Below are 19,307 nucleotides of genomic sequence, written 5' to 3' on the forward strand. Positions count from 1 at the left end.
TCCTCCCCCGCGCTCGCCCTCTCGCCCTCTCTCCGGACGCGCGCGCCCGAGCCGCCCGTGGCCGCCGGCGGAGGCGGCGGGCCGGGGGCGCCCGCGGCCGGGGCAGGGACGACGCAGCCCGCGCCCGGCGTCCGACGGCGAGGGCTGTGATTGGAGCAGGCGCCCGGCCGGCCGCCGCCGCGAGTACCGAGCGGGCGCCGCGGGTCCGCCCCGTGCGCCCAGCGGCGCGCACTGGGTCCCAAGGCGCCCGGCTGCTGAGCTCGCACCCTTTCGGATGCCAACGCCCGGGCGGCTGGCCCCGGACGCCGCGGGGAGGGCAGCGAGGCCCCAGGTGAGTGGGTCCGCCTGCTGGGGGCTGGGGCGGGCGCCGCCGGGCGGAAGCGCGCCCTGGCCGTGCGCCTCGGGGAGCGGGACTCGGCGGCCGGCGGAGTTTCCCTGACGTCCCCAAGTTGCTGTGGCCCTGAGCCGTGGCTCCGCCGGCCAGGACGGCTGGGCGGACCGAGCTGAGGGCTCCGGGCCCGGAAAGCCGCTGCTGACGGACACCAGGTGCGGTTTGATTTGACGAGTTCAGGGAGAGCGCAGATGCCTGCCTTCTCCAGAGGAAGCGGGAGCACAGTCTGGCCCGCTCTCTCCAAAGAGGAGCGCGAGGGATACCCCCCCACCCCCTCCGTTGACCTGGAACGGATGGGGGCAGAACTCCGCTCTGGAGGGGCATCCGACTTGTGCCGCGGGCTGGGACTGGAAGGGGGTGTGTGCCTGCTTGTGCAGGAGTCCGTCTGACCATCTGCGTAGACTCCTTTTACCTTTCGTGAAGGTGGAGCTCATGTAAGGGCGCTTCGCCTTTTCACTGTGATTAGTATTCCGCTGCTACCGGGCAGCCCCTTTCCCTTCCGCCCGGCTGTGCCTGAGGTGTGCGCTGTTAAAAGGGCGCCCTGCTTCCCGGAATGCTTGGTGGACTTCTTCGTGGGCACACCTGATCCACGGCTGGTTGCGGGCATTCAGCCTCCCAGCGTGGATGAGTGAGGAAGGACCTATTGTCTTCATTGGCTCCACGTTTTAGACCGTTAACCTTACGGATTTCTTAGATATAGTTCAGGTGAGTAAAGATTGGCAGTTAGTTCAGCCAGCAGTGGGCAGATGGGAACCTGTGAAGAAACCATCCAGGATTGGGTGTCTCCAGGCTTTGGAGATCTGCAGATTGAACCATGAATATACTTAAGATGCCTTTTATTTTGTAAGAAGTATCTTCTCTTTATCGGATCATTTATTAAGTGAAACATCTTTAAGTAAGACTCGCCCTTCGTAATTCCTGTAACCAGGCAGGTATTCAGATTATTTTTTTCGTACAAAAGTAGACAAACAGAACTTTATGGGGAGAAAATAGGGAAAAAATGTAAGTAACGTGTTAATGTATGGCTTGAGCTAAGGGACAAGAATGCATTTTAAAAATACCAGGTTAACATCACAAAAATGTGTGTTTTTTAAGAGTTTAGGGGGAGTAGCAGCTTTTTTTTTTTTAAGGAAAGTTTGCATTGATACACTGCCAGCAACATCTGAATAGTTTTAAGTGTGTCTTTAAAAAGCCAAGTTGTAGTCAAGAAAGCACTAAGGAAGAAAGTGATTGCATTGGAAGCTTTCAGTAAGTCACCATGTACTTCTTTCTGGAAGACCTAGTTAGATATTTGCACATGCTCTTTTCTGGTTACTCTCTGTAAAGGGCAATACGTTAAGAATCCTCCTCCATTTCTGGGTTATTTGGAACAATCTGAATTAAAATGCAAAAGGATTGAGGCAGGTAATCAAACTGGCAACTCTGTGGAAGTGGTGCTTCCCTGCTGGTGTTTCATATGGAGTGGAGTGGCAGAAGCAATTAGCTAGCATCCAACTTTAATAGTCTTATCTGGTAAAGCTAGCTGAAAGTCTGTGGAAAGAGATATAAAAGAAAACCATCATCCGTAGTGCAGACCATCAACGGGCTAAAAGCCAGGAAGGTTTGCAGCTTTCATAAAAGGGCACTGTACCCTTCCAACGTGAGATATTATTGTAATTAAGGGCTGCGGTAGGTCATTAGAACTGTGTTATCAGCTGACAGGCTCACAACTCTTCTTAAGTCAACTTTTATTGATTTAATGGCACAGAGCTTTCTTATCAAAAGGTAATTGTCAAGCATCTATATTACTGCTGTTTACCCTTGAATTGACTCTAGTTTTTAGTATCCAGTCAAGGAGTGAGGATGGGGAGCCTACTGAGTTGGCCACTGCTCAGCCGTCCTGGATCTGAAACTCCCCCCACCGTGTCTCCTCAGGCGCGATTTCTTTGTTGGTCTCGCTGGCATTCAGCATGTTAGTTTTTGTGAGGGCAGAGCTGATAGGAACTTCTCAGAATTGCCACTGATGTAAGGAAGTGCATACATCTCTGTGTAAAGTCCAGTACTTTCTCTTTTAGAAATCTTTTGTTAAGTACTGTAAATTGTTCAGTGTTGTGAGAATTTATGCCTCAGTGATCGTCACCTTCTTTGATTTTCTCATTTATTGCATTAGCAGTCTGTGTCGCATCACGGTTCTCCGCCCCCCACCCCACATGCTTTTTACTGGCTGGGAAGGCTTCAAAGCCTTAGCTTAAATTGGGAGTTTCAGAAACTTCTGAAATAACAAGGCACCTTCGTTGATTGCAAAGGGATGGTGATGGAAGCTGTTGTCCTTAGCAAGAAGGACTCAGTGGCTTCTAAATGAGGTGGTAAGGGGAGCTGAGGACAGCGAAGAAAGGCATGTGATCAGAGTCCTGTGTGTGACCCGCTCCTCCGCCTCTGACAAGCAGAGCAGATCTGGCTGTAACAGGCAGTACTTGAGTGCCTCCTCTGGGAATCTGCTGGTTCTGCAGAAAGATATCCCCGCAGACATTTCCCCCTCATTCTGCAAGACTCCTCACTGACAAAATTATCAGTGCCAATGAATGTGCCGACATGAATGTCTTTACATTCATTTCAGATTATGCTGCAGATTTTCTTCCTGGTAGAATTTCTTTGCAGCTGCTTTGCCAAGTGTTTACTGAAACATGTTGTATTGAACTCACATAACTCTTACCTGCCTCAGTGTAAATGGAAGGGAAATTTAAAAATGAAAATGGATACTGCTGAGATATGTTGTAAAAATACAAAGAAACAAGCTCTTTAAATACGATTTTAACATTTTGATGTTATATAAATAGCTCAGAAGACACTTTGTTTAACTTACATAGGCTTCTAGTTAATTATAAACTTGTTCCTTTTTTTTTTAAATTCCTTGCATCCATGGCCGAGGTTATACGTGCTTAGTTGAAATTGACTCTGTCATTCACTTAGAGAACTTTTCATTCCATGTCTGATAACCAGATGCAAACTACAGGCTGTGTAATTCATTTCCAGGGCCCCTGCCTGAATATTTAGGCTAATTATCAGTAGGAGGTTGTGGTCTGTGGTTGTGATGTTATCTGGCCCAAGGAGCTAATGGATTTGATCACAGTCTCTTTACATGAGAAGTCACATATCACAGAGGGTCCCCAGCCCCACTAATTAAAATGTAAAAAATAATACCTTTTCAGTACAAAAAAAAAAGGGCTGTTTCATCAGTATTAAAGTTATTGAAGTTAATGCTAAACTTTAAATGGTGCAGAAAGGAAACATGATAGTGTATTTCCATAGTAAAAGCTGAAAATGGCAATATTAAATCTAGAGTGATTATAACCGTTACATTAGGAACAGGGAGACATCTCAAAATACAGGATTTATAGCAAAAACCAAATAATCATACATACGCATTCTTGTATCCTAAGATATTTTCCTGAGTTGGTACCCTATTTCTAAAACATTCAATGGACTGTTATTCAGATTTCAGCAGTGATAGTTAACTACCATAGAGTTACAGCATAGTAGGAAGTTACTATTATTTTTTGATCACCAGGGTTGTTTAGAAGGCAGAAGGCAATTTCAAAATCGGGTGCTGCTTACTCTCTATTTTTTGGTAACATCTAAACGTACAATCCTGAGAAACAGCTCCCTTTTTACTTTTACTCTGTATCATGACCCTTCTGGATGGAATCGTGATGGTCTACTTGCAACATTCAAACTCATTGGTTATAGTAAAAATTTGAGTTAGAGCAAATCTACTTTTTTTTGGCTTTTGGAAAGGATGAGAAATTCTGAAGGTAGTAAATTAGAAACATCTTCCTTATCAGAATGAGAAATATTGAACAAGCACTGTAAATTTTTGTTGCATCCAGAAATGCCCAGTTCCATCAGTCACTGGCCGTGTGACCTTGGGCGTTTCACGAGTCGTCTATGGACTGTGGTTGTGTTCTTTGTAAAGATAGAAAAGACCGCTTAGGTTTTTCTTGTGCCAATTCCAGCTCTGTGGTTCCCCCCACTTGAGGAATCTTCATACATCAGCAGGATAACTTCTTTATTTTTTTAATTCCCCCCTGCCCGTCATGAGTGCTCAGGAGAACCAAACAGTTCCCTTCTGCAGCACTGAGGTGACACCCTCTCTCTTTCTACCCCATAGACATCGTCTCTAAAAGCTCTGTTTGCACGTGGTTGTTGGAGGTGAAGTGTGGCCACAGGTCTTGAAATGCTTCTTGTCCCGGATTACTTTCTCTCCATTGTAGTCCCATGGCATCTTGCATCGTGAATGCGAGCTTAGAACAGACCTTTTCCCCCTTCTGCATTTTCCAAAATGTATGAAGTGGATGCACTTTAAAAATCAGTAAAAGTACTGATGAACGAGTGTTAACCTTTTTAACAATGAGACTACTTGAACTCTGTGCCCAGAGATAAATCACAGTCCGGACCTCAGTGGAGACAGGTGGCTGCTGTCCTGGGGAAAGGCAAGGGCAAATGAAGGTCTTTAATGAAGACATTGCGTGAATCAGGAGGCAGACTCTGCTGAATTTAAATAATTGCCGTTAAATACCGAAGAAGCCTCCGAAAAAGAACAGGCTTCTTTGGCCAGACTATACAAAAGAACTAGTACATGGAAGGTTGTTCTGAGAGCAGTGGTGATGCCTTCACAGTGCCCTCTAGCCACTGCTGTGAAGTGCTAACTTCCACTTTCAAACTTGTATTGTTCCTCTTCACAAGGACTCATTAAAAATCTGCTGCTTGGCAAAATGTAGTTCAACTTTAAAGCTGACTTGGAAATGACAGTTTCCTCCCAACAGCCCAACAGCAAGACGACTCCCCCCCCCCCCATTTTGTTGTTGTTACAACTGTGATTTCTTGTACTACTATGTTTTCTAGACCAGCCAGCAAAACATCTTGGGGAATGTGAGTTACATTCTTAAGTTGTTTGGCAGTTATCCATCATGGATTTTTCTGATTCTCAGGGGTTATTTTCTATCAAGTATACTGACAGTCCTCGAATGGCGTTCTTACAATTTTCATAGAAAGTGCAAATTACTGAATTTATTTTGGGACTCTCATCTTCCACGTGATTGTGAATTGCACCAGTTTTGTAAAGAGGCAGGACTTCAAGTCTTCTTTAAACTACCAGTAGGTAACAAGCTATGTGTTAGTGTGATATGCCTTAAGTATATTTCAAGTCAGTTGCAGAAGACCTATATCTTATGCAGCTCCAGGCACCCAGAGCTTGAACATCTATTCCTTGTGTATATTTTAGAGAAATTCATGGTATAAAGTCTTTAACTGAGGTAAGCCATTGACTATTGATATTGGACTGCAAAGCACACATTTCAGTTTAACTCAGTGCCACCAAACCTAAACTAGGGATAGATTTCCTTTTAGTGTAATTGATTGTCATATTTTATAGCCCAAGTTATTCCTAGAAGGCAGATAGCTGTCTGTGCCTTTCTGAAAGGCAGTTTCGCAAGGATAAATTAATTGGTAATTAGGCATGTGTTTATGGGTATATATTGATGTGAGTGGCTGAGTAAGATACATAATTGTGTTTTTATCATGTTGACTTTAGATAGAACAGGGTCTGGAAGATTTGCCCTTTTGCTGGTTAACAGGTATGCTAATGCATAAAATACCTTTTTTTTTTTTTTTTTGGTTGTTATTAAGGGATTTTTTAGTCATTGTTTTTAGGTCTGGATGAAACATTTGATTAAGAGCATGATGGTCACTTGATCTGATTTTTGAAAGTAGGTTCACAGAGGTGTTAAGTGGAGCAGAAAATCCAAGAAAATTTTATAGTAATGAATTTATTTGGGTAAAATAATTTTAGCTATTAAGGTTAAATGAATAATAAACTATCTACTTGGAAATAATTCTTTGCCACTGAGTTGAACAAAAATAATTGGAACAAAAAATAGCATGATAAAGTGATTTTAGGTCAAACAAATGATGTTGAATTAGTAAATACCACCTGACTGTTTCTCACCCCTCTCCCTTGTTTTTTTCTTTTTGCTCCGGTCCATTTAAGATTTCCTTTGTGAGGTTTAATTTTGTATTCTCTGACGAAGATGTTTTGTGCTGGTCACAGTATTACTTTGGTGATTTTCATGTACTTTTAGTTTGGCAAAAACAAAAAGACACCCCAAAAAACAACCTAACTAATGTTATAAGTTTAAAAAAAAAACAAGTTTTGGCTTTAAAATATCAGAGCAAAAACAAAATAATGTTTGATGCCTTACCCAGATATTTTTAGATTTTAGATCAATTATTTGTCTGGTCGCCATCACCACTGCTCTTTCAAACATCTGTGGTTGGCCCCTCAGATGTAACCTTTTCCTGTTGTTTTTCTCCTCGAAGTTATAATGCTACACGTCTGTAACTGTCCAAAAGTTGATACAGATCTGTAGAGGTTACCTAACTGTGTTCCCAACACATTCTTCTGTACTGTCCTTTTTCCCTAGGCTAGTCGTAGTGACCAGGTCAGTGCTCCAGACCTCCAGAGTGTCACTCTCCTAAGCTTTCCCATGGAGACATGATGACCCATGGCACAGCGTGGGTGCAGAGGTCTCTGTTTCTGATGTGACTTCCCCCTAGTTAACCCCTGGATGTGACACTCACATAGGAGACAGGGTGGAAGAAGGGGAGAAGATGGACAACATGGAAGTCAGAGAAGAAAGGGCGCGGGTTTCTGCTCTGGGGTTTGGGGTGCAGATTCGCCAGGCAATATTTAACCCATCGGGGAAAAAGTCAACAGCTGTGATCGGTTGGCTGCTCAAGTTCATGGATATGGCCCAAATGTCACTGTGGTACCTTCATACGTGTTGACATTTGTGTAAAGATTGGAAGCCTTTTGGGTGAGGTTATGGGATAGGAAATCTTAAGTTCAAGTCTTGATTACTCCTGTTTGATGACCACAAGTAATCGAAGGCTTTTCCTCATGCTTCAGGGCCCTTCGTTTCTTTCGTGGTACCTCAGTACGGACAGGATGAGCTGGGGTGAACCGCGGCACGGGCCCTTACTTTGTAAACCAGATCTGATTGGAAAGCCAGTCAGGGACTTGCGGAGGACTGACAAAGAAAGGGGACTCCAGGCCCTGGACCAGACAACTTTCCTTCCTGCTGTATCAGGTCGTAACTACAGAAAATATTAGTGAACACATGATGAAACTGCCCCGCTCACATCACACTCATTCATGCATGTTTTCCCGACTTTACAAGCGCACGGCACAGAGGGTATTAGAAAGGCACTTATCTGCCTCATGAAAGAGAGTTTCATCCTCCAGTCAAAGTATCCTTGTGCCCGCTTGTGGCCTTCAGGAAAGGTGGAGGAAGTTTGGCTCAAGAGCATGGCAAATGCTTCCAACCCTGCAGAGAAATACGATGGAATTGTTTTCAAAGTGGCTGTGACTTATAAACATGGTAGAGTTACCAAGAAGTTTATCTGTTGCCTTATTATATGGTCAATATTTCACAGTAGAAAATGAGGTTGGTTCTAATGAAAAGAAACATTCTGTAAATATTTTCTGAATACCAATTATGATGCCTGCTCCTGTTCTAGATACTGAGATGCGGAGATAGGGTAAACATCCCTGTTCATTCAGGTACATGTTAATACTAACTGCTTTTAAAACCCTTGGCTTAAGTAGGAAAGTACAGAATTCTCAGGTATCTTTGCAAATATTATGTCAGTGACTGTAAAGTAACCCCTGGCATTTTCTATCACCCAGTTCTTGTATATGTTCTAGCTAGTCCAATAACTCCACAATGGAAGGGAAATATCAAGAGGCAAGAAGAGTAATTAAAACATCTCATGTTAAAAGTGCATGCTACCTCTCATAAATATGCCACATGCGTCTTTTACATTCCTGTGACTTTCTTTAATCTCTCCACCCTTTAATTATTAACAATGTATACTTTTTCACAACTGAAAAATGGCAACAAAAGCATTTCCAAGTAATCAAAACCTGTAACAAACAGACTTCATAAGAGAAAGGAGTTCAGATGCCGCATTTTGCAAATGTGGAACATGGAATCCCAGAGGGATCCAAGGTCATTGCAGCAAGTGGTGGAGGTTCTGGGACAGAGACCACAGTCATCCCGTTCCCAGCCCAGGTTACATTTCTTCTTTGTCGGTAAACATCATCCTGAGTGAACTCATAAATTTCTCCAGTACTGATACGAGTTTTGACTTATAAAAATTACCGAGGACATGGCTTTTGGAAAGAAAATATTACATTCTTTTTTGTAAGAAAGCGTTTTGTTGTCATTGTTTGTATCCATCTAGATGTTTTGGTTTATGATCTGCATAGTGCTCGGGCACTGACTAGAGCTGTCAAGAATATTTTCATTCAATGTTAAGAGTTTTCTGAAACAGTTTACTATAGAAGACATTAAGATAAAAACTAAGGTCACTTCACAAACTAGTATCAAACTGAAAAAAATGATAATAGCAACCCCAACAACTGTTTTATATATATATAATATATATATATATATTATATATATATATATATATTAGTGCTTTTAGCTGTGCTGGGCATTATCCTTAGCTTTTTATGACTTGCTTATTTAATCCTATGAATCAGATGCAGTTATTAACATTTTCATTTTACAAGTGGGAGGCTTGAGGATTCATCTCTGGAACTTAGTTTAGAATTTAAACAACTTGTCCAAGATTGCATAGCGAAGGCATGAGAGACTCAGAATTTGAATCTTTATCTGATGCAGGTGCCCCCAGACTTTAGCAGTATATAATGATGATAACTCCCCAAATTTAGAATTCTGAAAGTTCGTTTGCTGATTTTTTGGATGTTGGATACATTTTCGCACTGAAGCAATGTTACCAAGTTCACTTAATCCACAGAAGAGGCTGAATAACATAATTGAGCTATATCATGTTTTTAAACATTTTGTCTTAGGGACCAAAGTGTTTATGCCCTTATTTTTATGAGAAAATTAATTTTCTCTTGAGGAAGGAGAGCGATGAGACTGGAAATGTTCTTTAGCCAGCAGTTTCACAGGCCGGTTTCAGTCCTGTCACCAGAACTCTAACCCACTCCCTCCATCCCCTTCCCCGGGGAACCTGGTTTGCAACAGGAGCCACGTGGCCCTCCCCTTGCCTCCAACTAAAGGCCACTCAGTGTGAGGGCCTGGCCAGGATTCCTGGCTCATCACAGACTAACCCTACCCTAGAGCACCGTTTCCTAGTTAAGTACCTAGTTGCGTTCTTTAACTCCAGGTAACCCGGCTCTCAGGTGGGTTAGCTCAGACCAGCCTGCAGTGAACTTGGAACCCAAGGATGGAGTATCAATAGATGACCCCAAGTTACTTCTTGTTTATAATTCTAAGCGTAGAACAACTCGCCCTTCTAGAGTGATTTCTAGATGGACCCATTTCATTTCTGATCATCAGATGGGAGATCTGGATTCTGGGAGAAGGTGTTCAGTGCGCAGACTGCAGTTAATATGGCTCAATAAAAGTTTACCTGTTTTGGTGGTTCTCAGTGCACATCAGTTAGCTGTATGTTGGATTATTCTGGAATAGCCTCTGGAATTTCAAAACTTTAACCAGAATATGTTCATTTGAATACAGCTCAAAGCCCACGAACCTGTTTCTTCCAGTTGTGTGGACTGTTATAGCATATGCAATCAGTTTTGCCTGTCTTACTATATATGGCATTTTCCAGAAGCAATTTGACTGTCAGAAATCATCTAATGAGTAGCAGACATTCTTGTTATAAGAGAGACAGGTAGGAAGCTGGAAAAGCTGATGTAAAGATAGTGTGTTTTCTGCTTTGATAGGGAGCTGTCTTGTGGCTTCGTGTTCTTAAAACTGCATTTTTCTCCTCTCCCTCAAAAAAAAGCAAATGTTAATCTTTTGCCTTAATTATCTGATTGTTGATTTATTTAGAGATAGTCAAATGAATTCATAAACCAAAGTGCAGCGTAGTGATTTAAGTGAGCACTTTGTCGGAAATTCTCATGCCTCTGTGTTTTGGGGCGGTGTTTATTTCATAAACTGGTTTTATATCTCTGGCATAATCAGAATTCTGTGACTGAAATAAGTAGACTTTAGAATAAAAGGGTTTCTCTGTACTGCTGCTAAGATACCTCCTGGATGCATAGAACTGTGAACGGCTCTCATAAATACAGCTGATTTTTCTCACCCCTCTGATGATCAGTACAATTCAGTCCCATCAGTCTTGATGGAGAAAGGCCCTACTGTGCGCTCGCCATCCTGTGAGATTGTCAATCAATATTTGTAAAGGAGTAAATAACTTTAGTGCAGCAGAATAACCTCCCGTGCTCCACAGCGTACGTGACAATAAGTTTGAAGGGTGAAAATTGGAAACCACTGAGCTTTTCAGCTGATCACAATCAAATCAGAACACATCAAAACAGCTGGTATTCTGTGACTCAGAATCAATCAACCAGCTTTGAAGCATCTCATACTTCTTTATTTCTCTTTACAGTTTCACAGAAGAGATTTAAACCAGCATATGTCCTTTCCATTTGGTTAAATCCCTGCTTTGAGCTGCTTTGCTTTCATAGTCTAATACCAACGAATGAAACTGACTGTACTATAGAAGAAAAAAATAACGGCTAGCATTAAAATGATATTTTTAACCGACATGTTGCTCCATTTGTGTTAAATAAAACCATATGCTCAAACAGAATGCCCTAGAAGAAACACGAAATTTTTAGGTTATATTATGGAATCAGGATAATTCTGCATCAGCAGTATTTAAGTAACTTATGAATGTGGCAACGGCTTTTGCAATTTTCTGTCTTAGTTTAAGTTAGTAAATGAAAGTCACACGTTATTATGTGCTGTGGTTTCTCACACTGGCTCTTCTCTCTGTCCTGATAGGTACCTATCACACCATTCTTTGGCGAAGGTTATTCAGCAGTTGTGACCTCTCCCAATCGAACTCTCTACAAATTATTATCTCTGGACTCCCAGCTGACACCCTGCCGGAGGCAAGAGCTACTAAGCCAACTGGAACTGTGCCTTTTCTCTTGTCAAGGTTTTTTTCTTACACAGGAAAAAGAAAGAAAAAAAAAAAAAGATGAAGTTGGGCAAAGTGGAGTTCTGCCATTTTCTGCAGCTAATAGCTCTTTTCCTGTGTTTTTCTGGGATGAGTCAAGCAGAGCTCCCAAGGTCCAGATCAAAGCCCTATTTCCAGTCGGGGAGGTCCCGGACCAAGCGCAGCTGGGTGTGGAATCAGTTCTTTGTGCTGGAGGAGTACATGGGATCAGACCCCCTCTATGTAGGCAAGGTAGGGCGTCTGGCCTTCTGAAAGCAAAGGGGATGGCTGTCAGTGTCTGAATGGAGAATTGCTCATTTTTTGCTTTGGGGTGGGAAACGCAAAACTGTCACTCCTGCGAAAGAGTTTGTGAGGTTTTTGGCATTTGTTAGCCAGGCTAAAACTTCAACCTAGATGTTATTGTCAGAGTGAAGCTGCGGCTCAGGGAGTGACGCTTTATTCCTAGAAACAGAGGAGGACTTACAAGTGCCTAGTTGACCATGATTGTGGCACGTTAGTAAAAGTGCCATTTCCAAAATTAGAACAAGGATGTTCACGAATAAGTGAAGAGTAGTGGGTTCTTACAGCCAGTTGACTTTTTAGCTTCTTTCTTGGGGGTGAATGATGCTCACGCTGACTTGATGCTTACACATCCTTTTCCGATTCTCGCCATGAAAAACCTGCAAAGTGTAATTATGGAGCCTGTTGTCTCTTAAATTATGACCAGTTCAAGCCCATTTTTCTCAGTGGTGGCCTTGTTTTAATGGGTGTTCTTTCATTTGCTTTTTAAAGTGACATTTTGGTTAAAAATGGATGTGAAGAGAAGTCAGAGGTGACATTAGATGAACAGTGGGCAGTTTGCGGTGTGTTTATCTGGTGGCCAAGTGGTAGCCAAATTGAGATTTTTTCCGCAGCTTCTTTCTGCCTGCGTGTTTGGGCAGGGAGTTCCATCTGAGTGCCTCCTGAACTGAAGGGCGCTTCAGGGGAGCCTGGCCTGGCCCCTACCATCCTGGTATCTGCTCCTGGTCTGTTGCAGGTTTGATTATTTTCATGTCCGGAAAGATTTCCGGAGTGTTTCAGCTGGGTGCTGAGCACGGCTGAAGGGTTTCTCAGTCAGTGTGTTGGCAGAACATCTGTCCATCCGCATTTCCACTCTGTACTTTGTCAGTTTTTCTGGTGAAGTGAATCACAGCAAACTGATGGATTTATCCCTTAGTGAATGTTCCACTGTGAAGGACTGAGGAAGAATCCTTGCTGTTCATTCCAGGGGTCAGTGTTTCATTTGAATAAACCCTAAGTAAAGGTAAAAATTTTATTTCTGTTGGTGGGTATCTACAAAAAGCAAGGTAAGCTTTATCACATTTATTCTTATTTTCCCTTCAACGTGTCTACATTGTGCAAACACTGACGGATGCTACGTTGAAAACAAAAGGATCTGAACACATTAAAGGTTTCTAGGGATGTGGATTAGGATTTATTTTAGCCCAGTCATAGCGTTTTTCTGCTCCAAGAAAGAGTGCACAGCGGTGTGTTTGTGTGTGTATGTATATTTCTTGTCATAACCATTCTGCTTTTATCAAAGCGCCATCATATAGGCTTTCCATGTGCTGTCTTTCATTCTCTCGTTTTCTTGTAAACAAAGTGAAAGCAGTAACCTAGTGCAATGTTACTGACTTAACAATCTAGCTCATAATTTCATTCTTAATGAACATTTGAGAAATCCATCAAACTTTTTCAGTGGACATTTATCAAGGTCTACAATATTCAGCTACTTCATAAAGAACCAGTAGTCATTAGGTGAAATCACGCTTTTGCACAAATGTGAAGTTTTTCCAAAGATGACCAAAATATTCCCATCAATTTGGTTTTAAATATAGATGCTTGGGTGAGGTTGATGTTTTGAAATCAACATAATTTAAAAATTTTTTAAACGCCATTATTTTAAATTTTGTAAAACTTTGCCATAACAATTCAAAATGCTTACATTGAAATAATCCCTGGAAGTCAGTTTGAAGTTATGAATGCATGTCCCTAGGTTGCTTAAATCCCAAATGCATGTGAAGTTCCAGGGCAATGCTGATGTTATTTTTCTAAGAGAAATTGTGTGGCTCCTTGATCAGGTAACAAATATGCTGTGCTTCCCTTTCAATTAATCAGAGATGATCACTTAGCAGATTTTATGTGACAGAAGACGAGTTTGTGCTTATCTCCTGGAGGCCACGTATTGGGCTTTGAAAACTGCCGTTCACAGTAAAACGTTCAGGATGGAAACATTAAAAAAAAAACCAACCAAAAACCTCTTTATTGAATAAAATACAGAAAAAGGGCAATAAAATAACTTGAAATGGAGAGAGGATTCGTAGAGAAGAGAGACAGGTGTGAGATGCCTTAAAAGAAGCAATTTATATTTGTTTGAGAAAAGGTGGCAGAGGACATGAGCAATTTAGATCGTATTTATGGGATGATTCAGTGAGTCTTTTGGGATGGTCTGAATGGGTAGTGTTATAAGAATAACTTTTATCTCAGTGAAGTTTTGATCACTTGGGTGTAGAATCATAGAATACATACATTTTTCTTCCTTTCTTTTTTTTATAATGAGGGAGGTAATGGCTATGAGTAGAAGTTTTTACAGGACAGAGAGAGCAGAAAATTCTAGGCGAAGATGTGGAACAGTGGATAGACAGATAATCAAAGGAAGAAAGGAAGGAACCTAGTCATTACTTTTCAAGACACGTATTTAACCCATTAGGCTGGGAAGCAACACACGTCCTGATAAAATCTAGCTGTTTGGGTAATTTGGAAAATAGGAGTGATGACCTTGCCACACTTGATAGCCTGGTTTGACCCTGTAAGGGCGAAGGACACTGTGTGTCAAAGTGACGTCAGTTTTATTGCTGACTGCCACTTCCTCCTAGTTGTTTACCTTTGGTTAAGTTGCTTGATGTTACCAAATTCGAGCTTCGTCATCTGTAAAATGGGAACAACGATACCTACAGTTCAAGTCTTTTACTGAGAACAAATGAGAGCAAACTGTTTGGAACATACATTCAATTAATCTAGACATTATTTGATTTATCTACTTCCCTACCTGTTAGTTATAAATTAACTGAGTTATAGATAATCTGTTGTGTTATGTGTCTAATGTTATATTTGTGACCTTACAGATGAAAGCAGGCATTATGTTATGTCCTAAACAGTATTTAAACTCATTGTAGTTAGTTAGAGGGGTGGTCTGTAGTGGGTGAGGTTGGAAATACAGTGTGGCTTTATATTTGGATAAGACTAGACTACGGCAGAGATAGGGTTAGTGGGTAAATGATTCCATCTTTAAATGCAAGAGCATCAAATGTCAGAGAAATCATGTCTAAATTTTTTTTTCACTTTCAAATATGGAGACAATACTCATGGCTGGTATCTAACAAGGTCAGTTAAATGATTCTACAGTAAATAAAACTTGGTCTTTCAGACATTGGGGATAAAGAGGCCACAAAATGGCTTATGGCTGTATTCTTTTGGCCGGTTTACTGGGTTTGTTTACCGTGACAGCTCAAGACTGAGGTAGAGCAGTCTGTTGGAGGGGGGTCGGGGTGCTGCTCGAAGCCTCACCGAGAGGTCCCCAGGGCACAGACATGTGGGCTGGGTTAGGCTCTGACCTGGTCATTAGCATCTCATCTTTTTCTTGGGATACAAGTTGATAAACTGCTGAGTCTTAATGTATAGACTTAAGGAAAGCGTCACTGGTCATTACTCCGATGGAGGTTTTTTTTTTTCCTATTGAGGTGTAATGGACATATTACATGATATTAGTTTCAGGTGTACAACCTAATGATCCAGTCTTCGTATGAATTGAGAAATAATCACCACAATAAGTCTCATTAACATCCGTCACCATACATAGTTAGAAATTTTTTTTGTTCTTGTGATGAGAATGTGTAAGATCCCCCTCTCGGCAACTTTCAAACGTGCAATGCGGTATTAACTCAAGTCATCGCGCTGTAGGGAGCACTGTGTTAGCAGGGCACCTTTCCTTAAGAGCACTTCTTAATTACCAGTCATGCTGTTTCCCTGCCCTTTGACAGGGACAGTGAAGTGGAGAGTCCTCTCTTTTCTCCCTGTGACTTTGAATCACCCCGATGTGACTCTCTGAAGTCCACGTGAAGGAGCCGTTTTCGGCGATCCTCATTGCATCACTCTGCACTTTTGTAGTCCAGTCTTTTCCTCACTTTGGCATTTCTCACTCAACGTCCCCTATCTGACAAAAAGTTCTGTCTACACAGCCACCCAGCCTCTGTTCTGGGTGTTAACTGTTTTTCATCTCTGCTCACCGGAATGGGCTGCCGGTCGTTTGCAGTGCTCTGGGCTATCACTTTCCCTGAAATGTGTGTTTCGTGCCTCTTCCACAGTCTGCTTCTCGAGCTGTGAACATCACTCTTACCTATTCTGCTACTCCCCTCTCTTCCCTCCTCATTCGGGGAGAATTTATGCCTATTACCCTAGTCGAAATCAAACATATAGAAATGCAGCGTGGGATTCACTCTGCCTTCAATTTGAGCTAGCTTGAAAGTGTTAGTGAGCATTTTCCATGCATGTCATTACCCCTTGGCAGTCTCTCACCAAGGGAGTCTGTCTCCTGATCACTAAAGCTCCAGTCAGGGTTCCTGAAAAGAAACCGTCATCTTGAAAATAGTTTAGGTTAAAAAACCAGGTTACAAATCAGATCCCTTAACAGAGCAAATTTATATCAAATACAGAAAAAGAAAATAATCCCCAATATTGAGGACTTAGGGAAGAGCATATCTGTCACGGTAAAATTTACATTTTCTGGATACCGGTGGGAGAAAACAGCAAACATGTCCTCTAAATATGTAGATTACCTGGAATTGGCTCTAATCTTAGAAGAAAGCAAATTGTTTTCCCTATGTGTGCACAGAAAACCCAGCTCCTTAACGTCTTTATAAGCAGAGTGCATGGTAAGGACCCTTGTTCTTATCTTCTTGCTACTTTGCTGATAGAAATGTGGAACTCCTGGTGGCTTCGAAAGGAATTTGGACATGGATCAGCTCTGTGGGATGCAAATAAGTTCAGACTTTTAGAAATATTTTTTGGCAGCTATTTTTAAAAACTTACAAAACTCTGGGAGAACTCTAAAGTAGTAGATGCATTTTCTTCATGTAAAATCAACAAACCAAAGTCTTGGTTTGTTCTTTTAAAACCATAATGAAAAAAAATATAGTAGATTTTGACACGGAAATGCAGAGACCTGCCATTAATTCAGCTTAATATTGCTTATTTTTTCCTCCAAAGTTATCTTGGGTTAGAAATGAAGGTTATAATTAACTACCAGAGACTTGACAGGTGAGACTCCACAGCTAGCAGTCGGAGGAGAGGGACTTGGAGTTATAAGCCTAATTACAGTCACACTAGCTAGCCTTGACTGGCTCTTAATTTTCTGATTGTCTATGTCGATCAAAATCATTTAAAAAAAATGCTGGCTTCTGTAATGCATGCTTGTGTTTGTACACATGTTACTTGCTATCCATTTGGTGATGGAGGCAGCAAAAATTATTTTAAAAAATTAAATTCAGCTTCTACCAGTTGTGTTTTTACACTGTGTTCACGTTGAGTTTTTAAGTACGAAGACGAGCTGTGAACTTGAAATGATGACACTGGGCCTTTTCTACAGCAGGTGCCCTGTAATTGGTTGACCAGTGTTCTGGGCCGTGCTCATTGAAATGGAGTCAGAATCCACAGCCGTCTCTGGGACTCCCCCAAGATAAATGACAGAATTAGATAAGGAGCAGGGCCGTCACTGAGTCTTTGCTGGCTTAAGCATCTATAGATGAGTAGCAGAGTGGGAGAAATTTCATCTTAATCATTTTGTTTGATTTATATTGATTATCCATCATAGTGATTATGATCGCTGGAGAGAAATGGTAGTTTGTTTAAATATGCTTAACATGCTGTCCCCCAGATTCTCTCTGATGTGCTGTTGAGGCTGTCCTTCCTTCTCTTCTTTCTTCTTCAAATACTTGTTAAGTCCGCACTCCATGTTAGGTCCTGTGCGAGATAAAAGAGCTTAAAAAGAAATAAACTCTTCTTCATAAAATTCACAATCTGGTTGATCAGCCAAGCAGGTCACCAGATGGCAGGGGGAAAGCAGTAAGTTCTACAGCTAATCTACTATTTTGGAGGTGGGTACACCAGAGGAACAGATTCGTGGATCTGTGAATGAGAGCTTGCATGGGGATGCCTGGGAAACCTCTGTGATTTCATGATCCTTTTATTCAATATCCAAATCAATGCAAAGAAAAAGGAATTATCTTCTTAGAAAGTAGGGCAGAGTCTTCTCCCACTGTACTGGGGGAAGCTTTATATAGTGGAAAGATGAGTAAGTGGAAATCCTGGGTTATACTGGCAAGTTTCTCATTCTTTTGAGCAATGCTCTAAAATGTCATAAATTACAAGCTTCTCATCTGTCAGATAGAGATCAGATAGGTAAAAATTTTAAACTTTATTTTGAAATAATTTCAGACTTACAGGTGGGGTGCAAAGTACCATTGCAGAACCCAGCCTCTCCAAGTGCTCATCTCTTACATGACTACACCTGCTGTGTAAACTGGCAAGTTACCATTGGTGTAACAATCTTTACTGACCAGCAGGTCATATTTAAAATTCTCCAGTGTTACATTAATGTGGTTTTTCTGGTAGAAGCCAGCTCAGTATCGCATCCTGCACTTGTCTCGTCTCCTTAGACTTCCGTTGTCATTCTCAACTAGTAATTCGGTTGAGTCTCTCACGGTCTGGGTTAGTGTCATGTTTCTTCCTGAAGCAGACGTGTCAGGTGATGTAGTGACGGCAAGAATTCCACAGGAGGGAATGCAGGGAGAAGGGCATCTCATCAGGAGGCACAGGATGTTGAGAGGACCCGTCCGTCCTCATACTGACTTTGATCACTTCATCAAGGTGGGGTCTGCCATGCTTCTCCACTGAAGAAACATATGCAAGTTTTGAATCTTGAAGGAGGTATAAGAGTATCTAAACTGTCCTTGTAGATTGGAGTAAATATGACTGCTGGTTTGAGGGCTATGTACTGAATGATTCATTAAGGTCTATTGTCCGTTTTGGGGGATGAGGGAGTAGGTTTGTCTGAAACGTGGCTCAGATTTAAAATCTAAAATGCCGTCAGGTAATATCCATGATTTTATGTCATAATTGATCTTGTTCCTCAAAAAGCACATCAATTTAGAATGTCTCAGGGAAATTGATTTTGTTTTTTAATTCTGAGCCATGTGATAATATTGTCTCTAGGACTCCAAGAAGATGTCTACTGATCTATAGTTAAATAAGAGCTTTCCCCTTCACTGCTTGCAGAATATAAAGAGCGGTACTGTACTGAACGGTGTGCCACAGATATTTAACCCTCACAATTATAAATAAAAGCGTGTTATGAAAAATAATAGATACAGTTGGCCAAGGTAAAAGAGGAGGCTCAAGAGGGAGCAATCTGATGTCTTCCATTTTAATACATTCACAGGAGAGCTGAATTCTGAACAATGAGTAGTTCTATAGTTAGTGTCTGAGAAGATTTAGTAACGAGAGTTTCTCCTAATGACTCTTTTAGAGCCTATGACATTTCTGTTTCATAGTCAATACTGATTAATCTCCAGAAAAGCCTGGTGAGTTAGAAAGGAGGGGTTGTTCTTATACTGCAGATGACGTATCGGGTATATTTGGCAGTAACAGCGCATAGAGTCTGGGGACAGTCATTAGCACTATACTTTAGAAGAATTAGAAAGCAAATCTGGATGCTCATGTCAATTCTGGAAAGTAAATTTCTATAAAAATGTTAATAAGATGTTTTACATGTATGAAAATACTTGGTTTTTCTTCAGAG

The 19,307-nt window shown here is 41.5% G+C and overlaps 1 protein-coding gene across 3 annotated transcripts in view; it reads left to right on the forward strand.

Annotated features, from left to right (window-relative positions):
- Positions 1-204: 204 nt before the first annotated feature.
- CDH7 (cadherin 7) overlaps positions 205-19,307 on the forward strand; it is a 116,001-nt gene continuing 96,898 nt past the window's right edge. For 2 of the 3 annotated variants that reach the window (XR_004133364.2, XM_031441773.2), the window contains exons 1-2: positions 279-331; positions 11,257-11,665. Coding sequence is in view for 2 of the 3 variants with exons in the window: in XM_031441773.2 (XP_031297633.1) it covers positions 11,456-11,665 (210 nt within the window). In the remaining variant the exon portion in view is untranslated. Of the gene's footprint in view, positions 332-11,256; positions 11,666-19,307 lie in introns of all 3 variants that reach the window. The other variant, XM_031441775.2, reaches the window with a different exon arrangement.

The sequence above is a fragment of the Camelus dromedarius genome, chromosome 28 (assembly GCF_036321535.1).
Source record: "Camelus dromedarius isolate mCamDro1 chromosome 28, mCamDro1.pat, whole genome shotgun sequence".
Lineage (NCBI taxonomy): Eukaryota > Metazoa > Chordata > Mammalia > Artiodactyla > Camelidae > Camelus > Camelus dromedarius.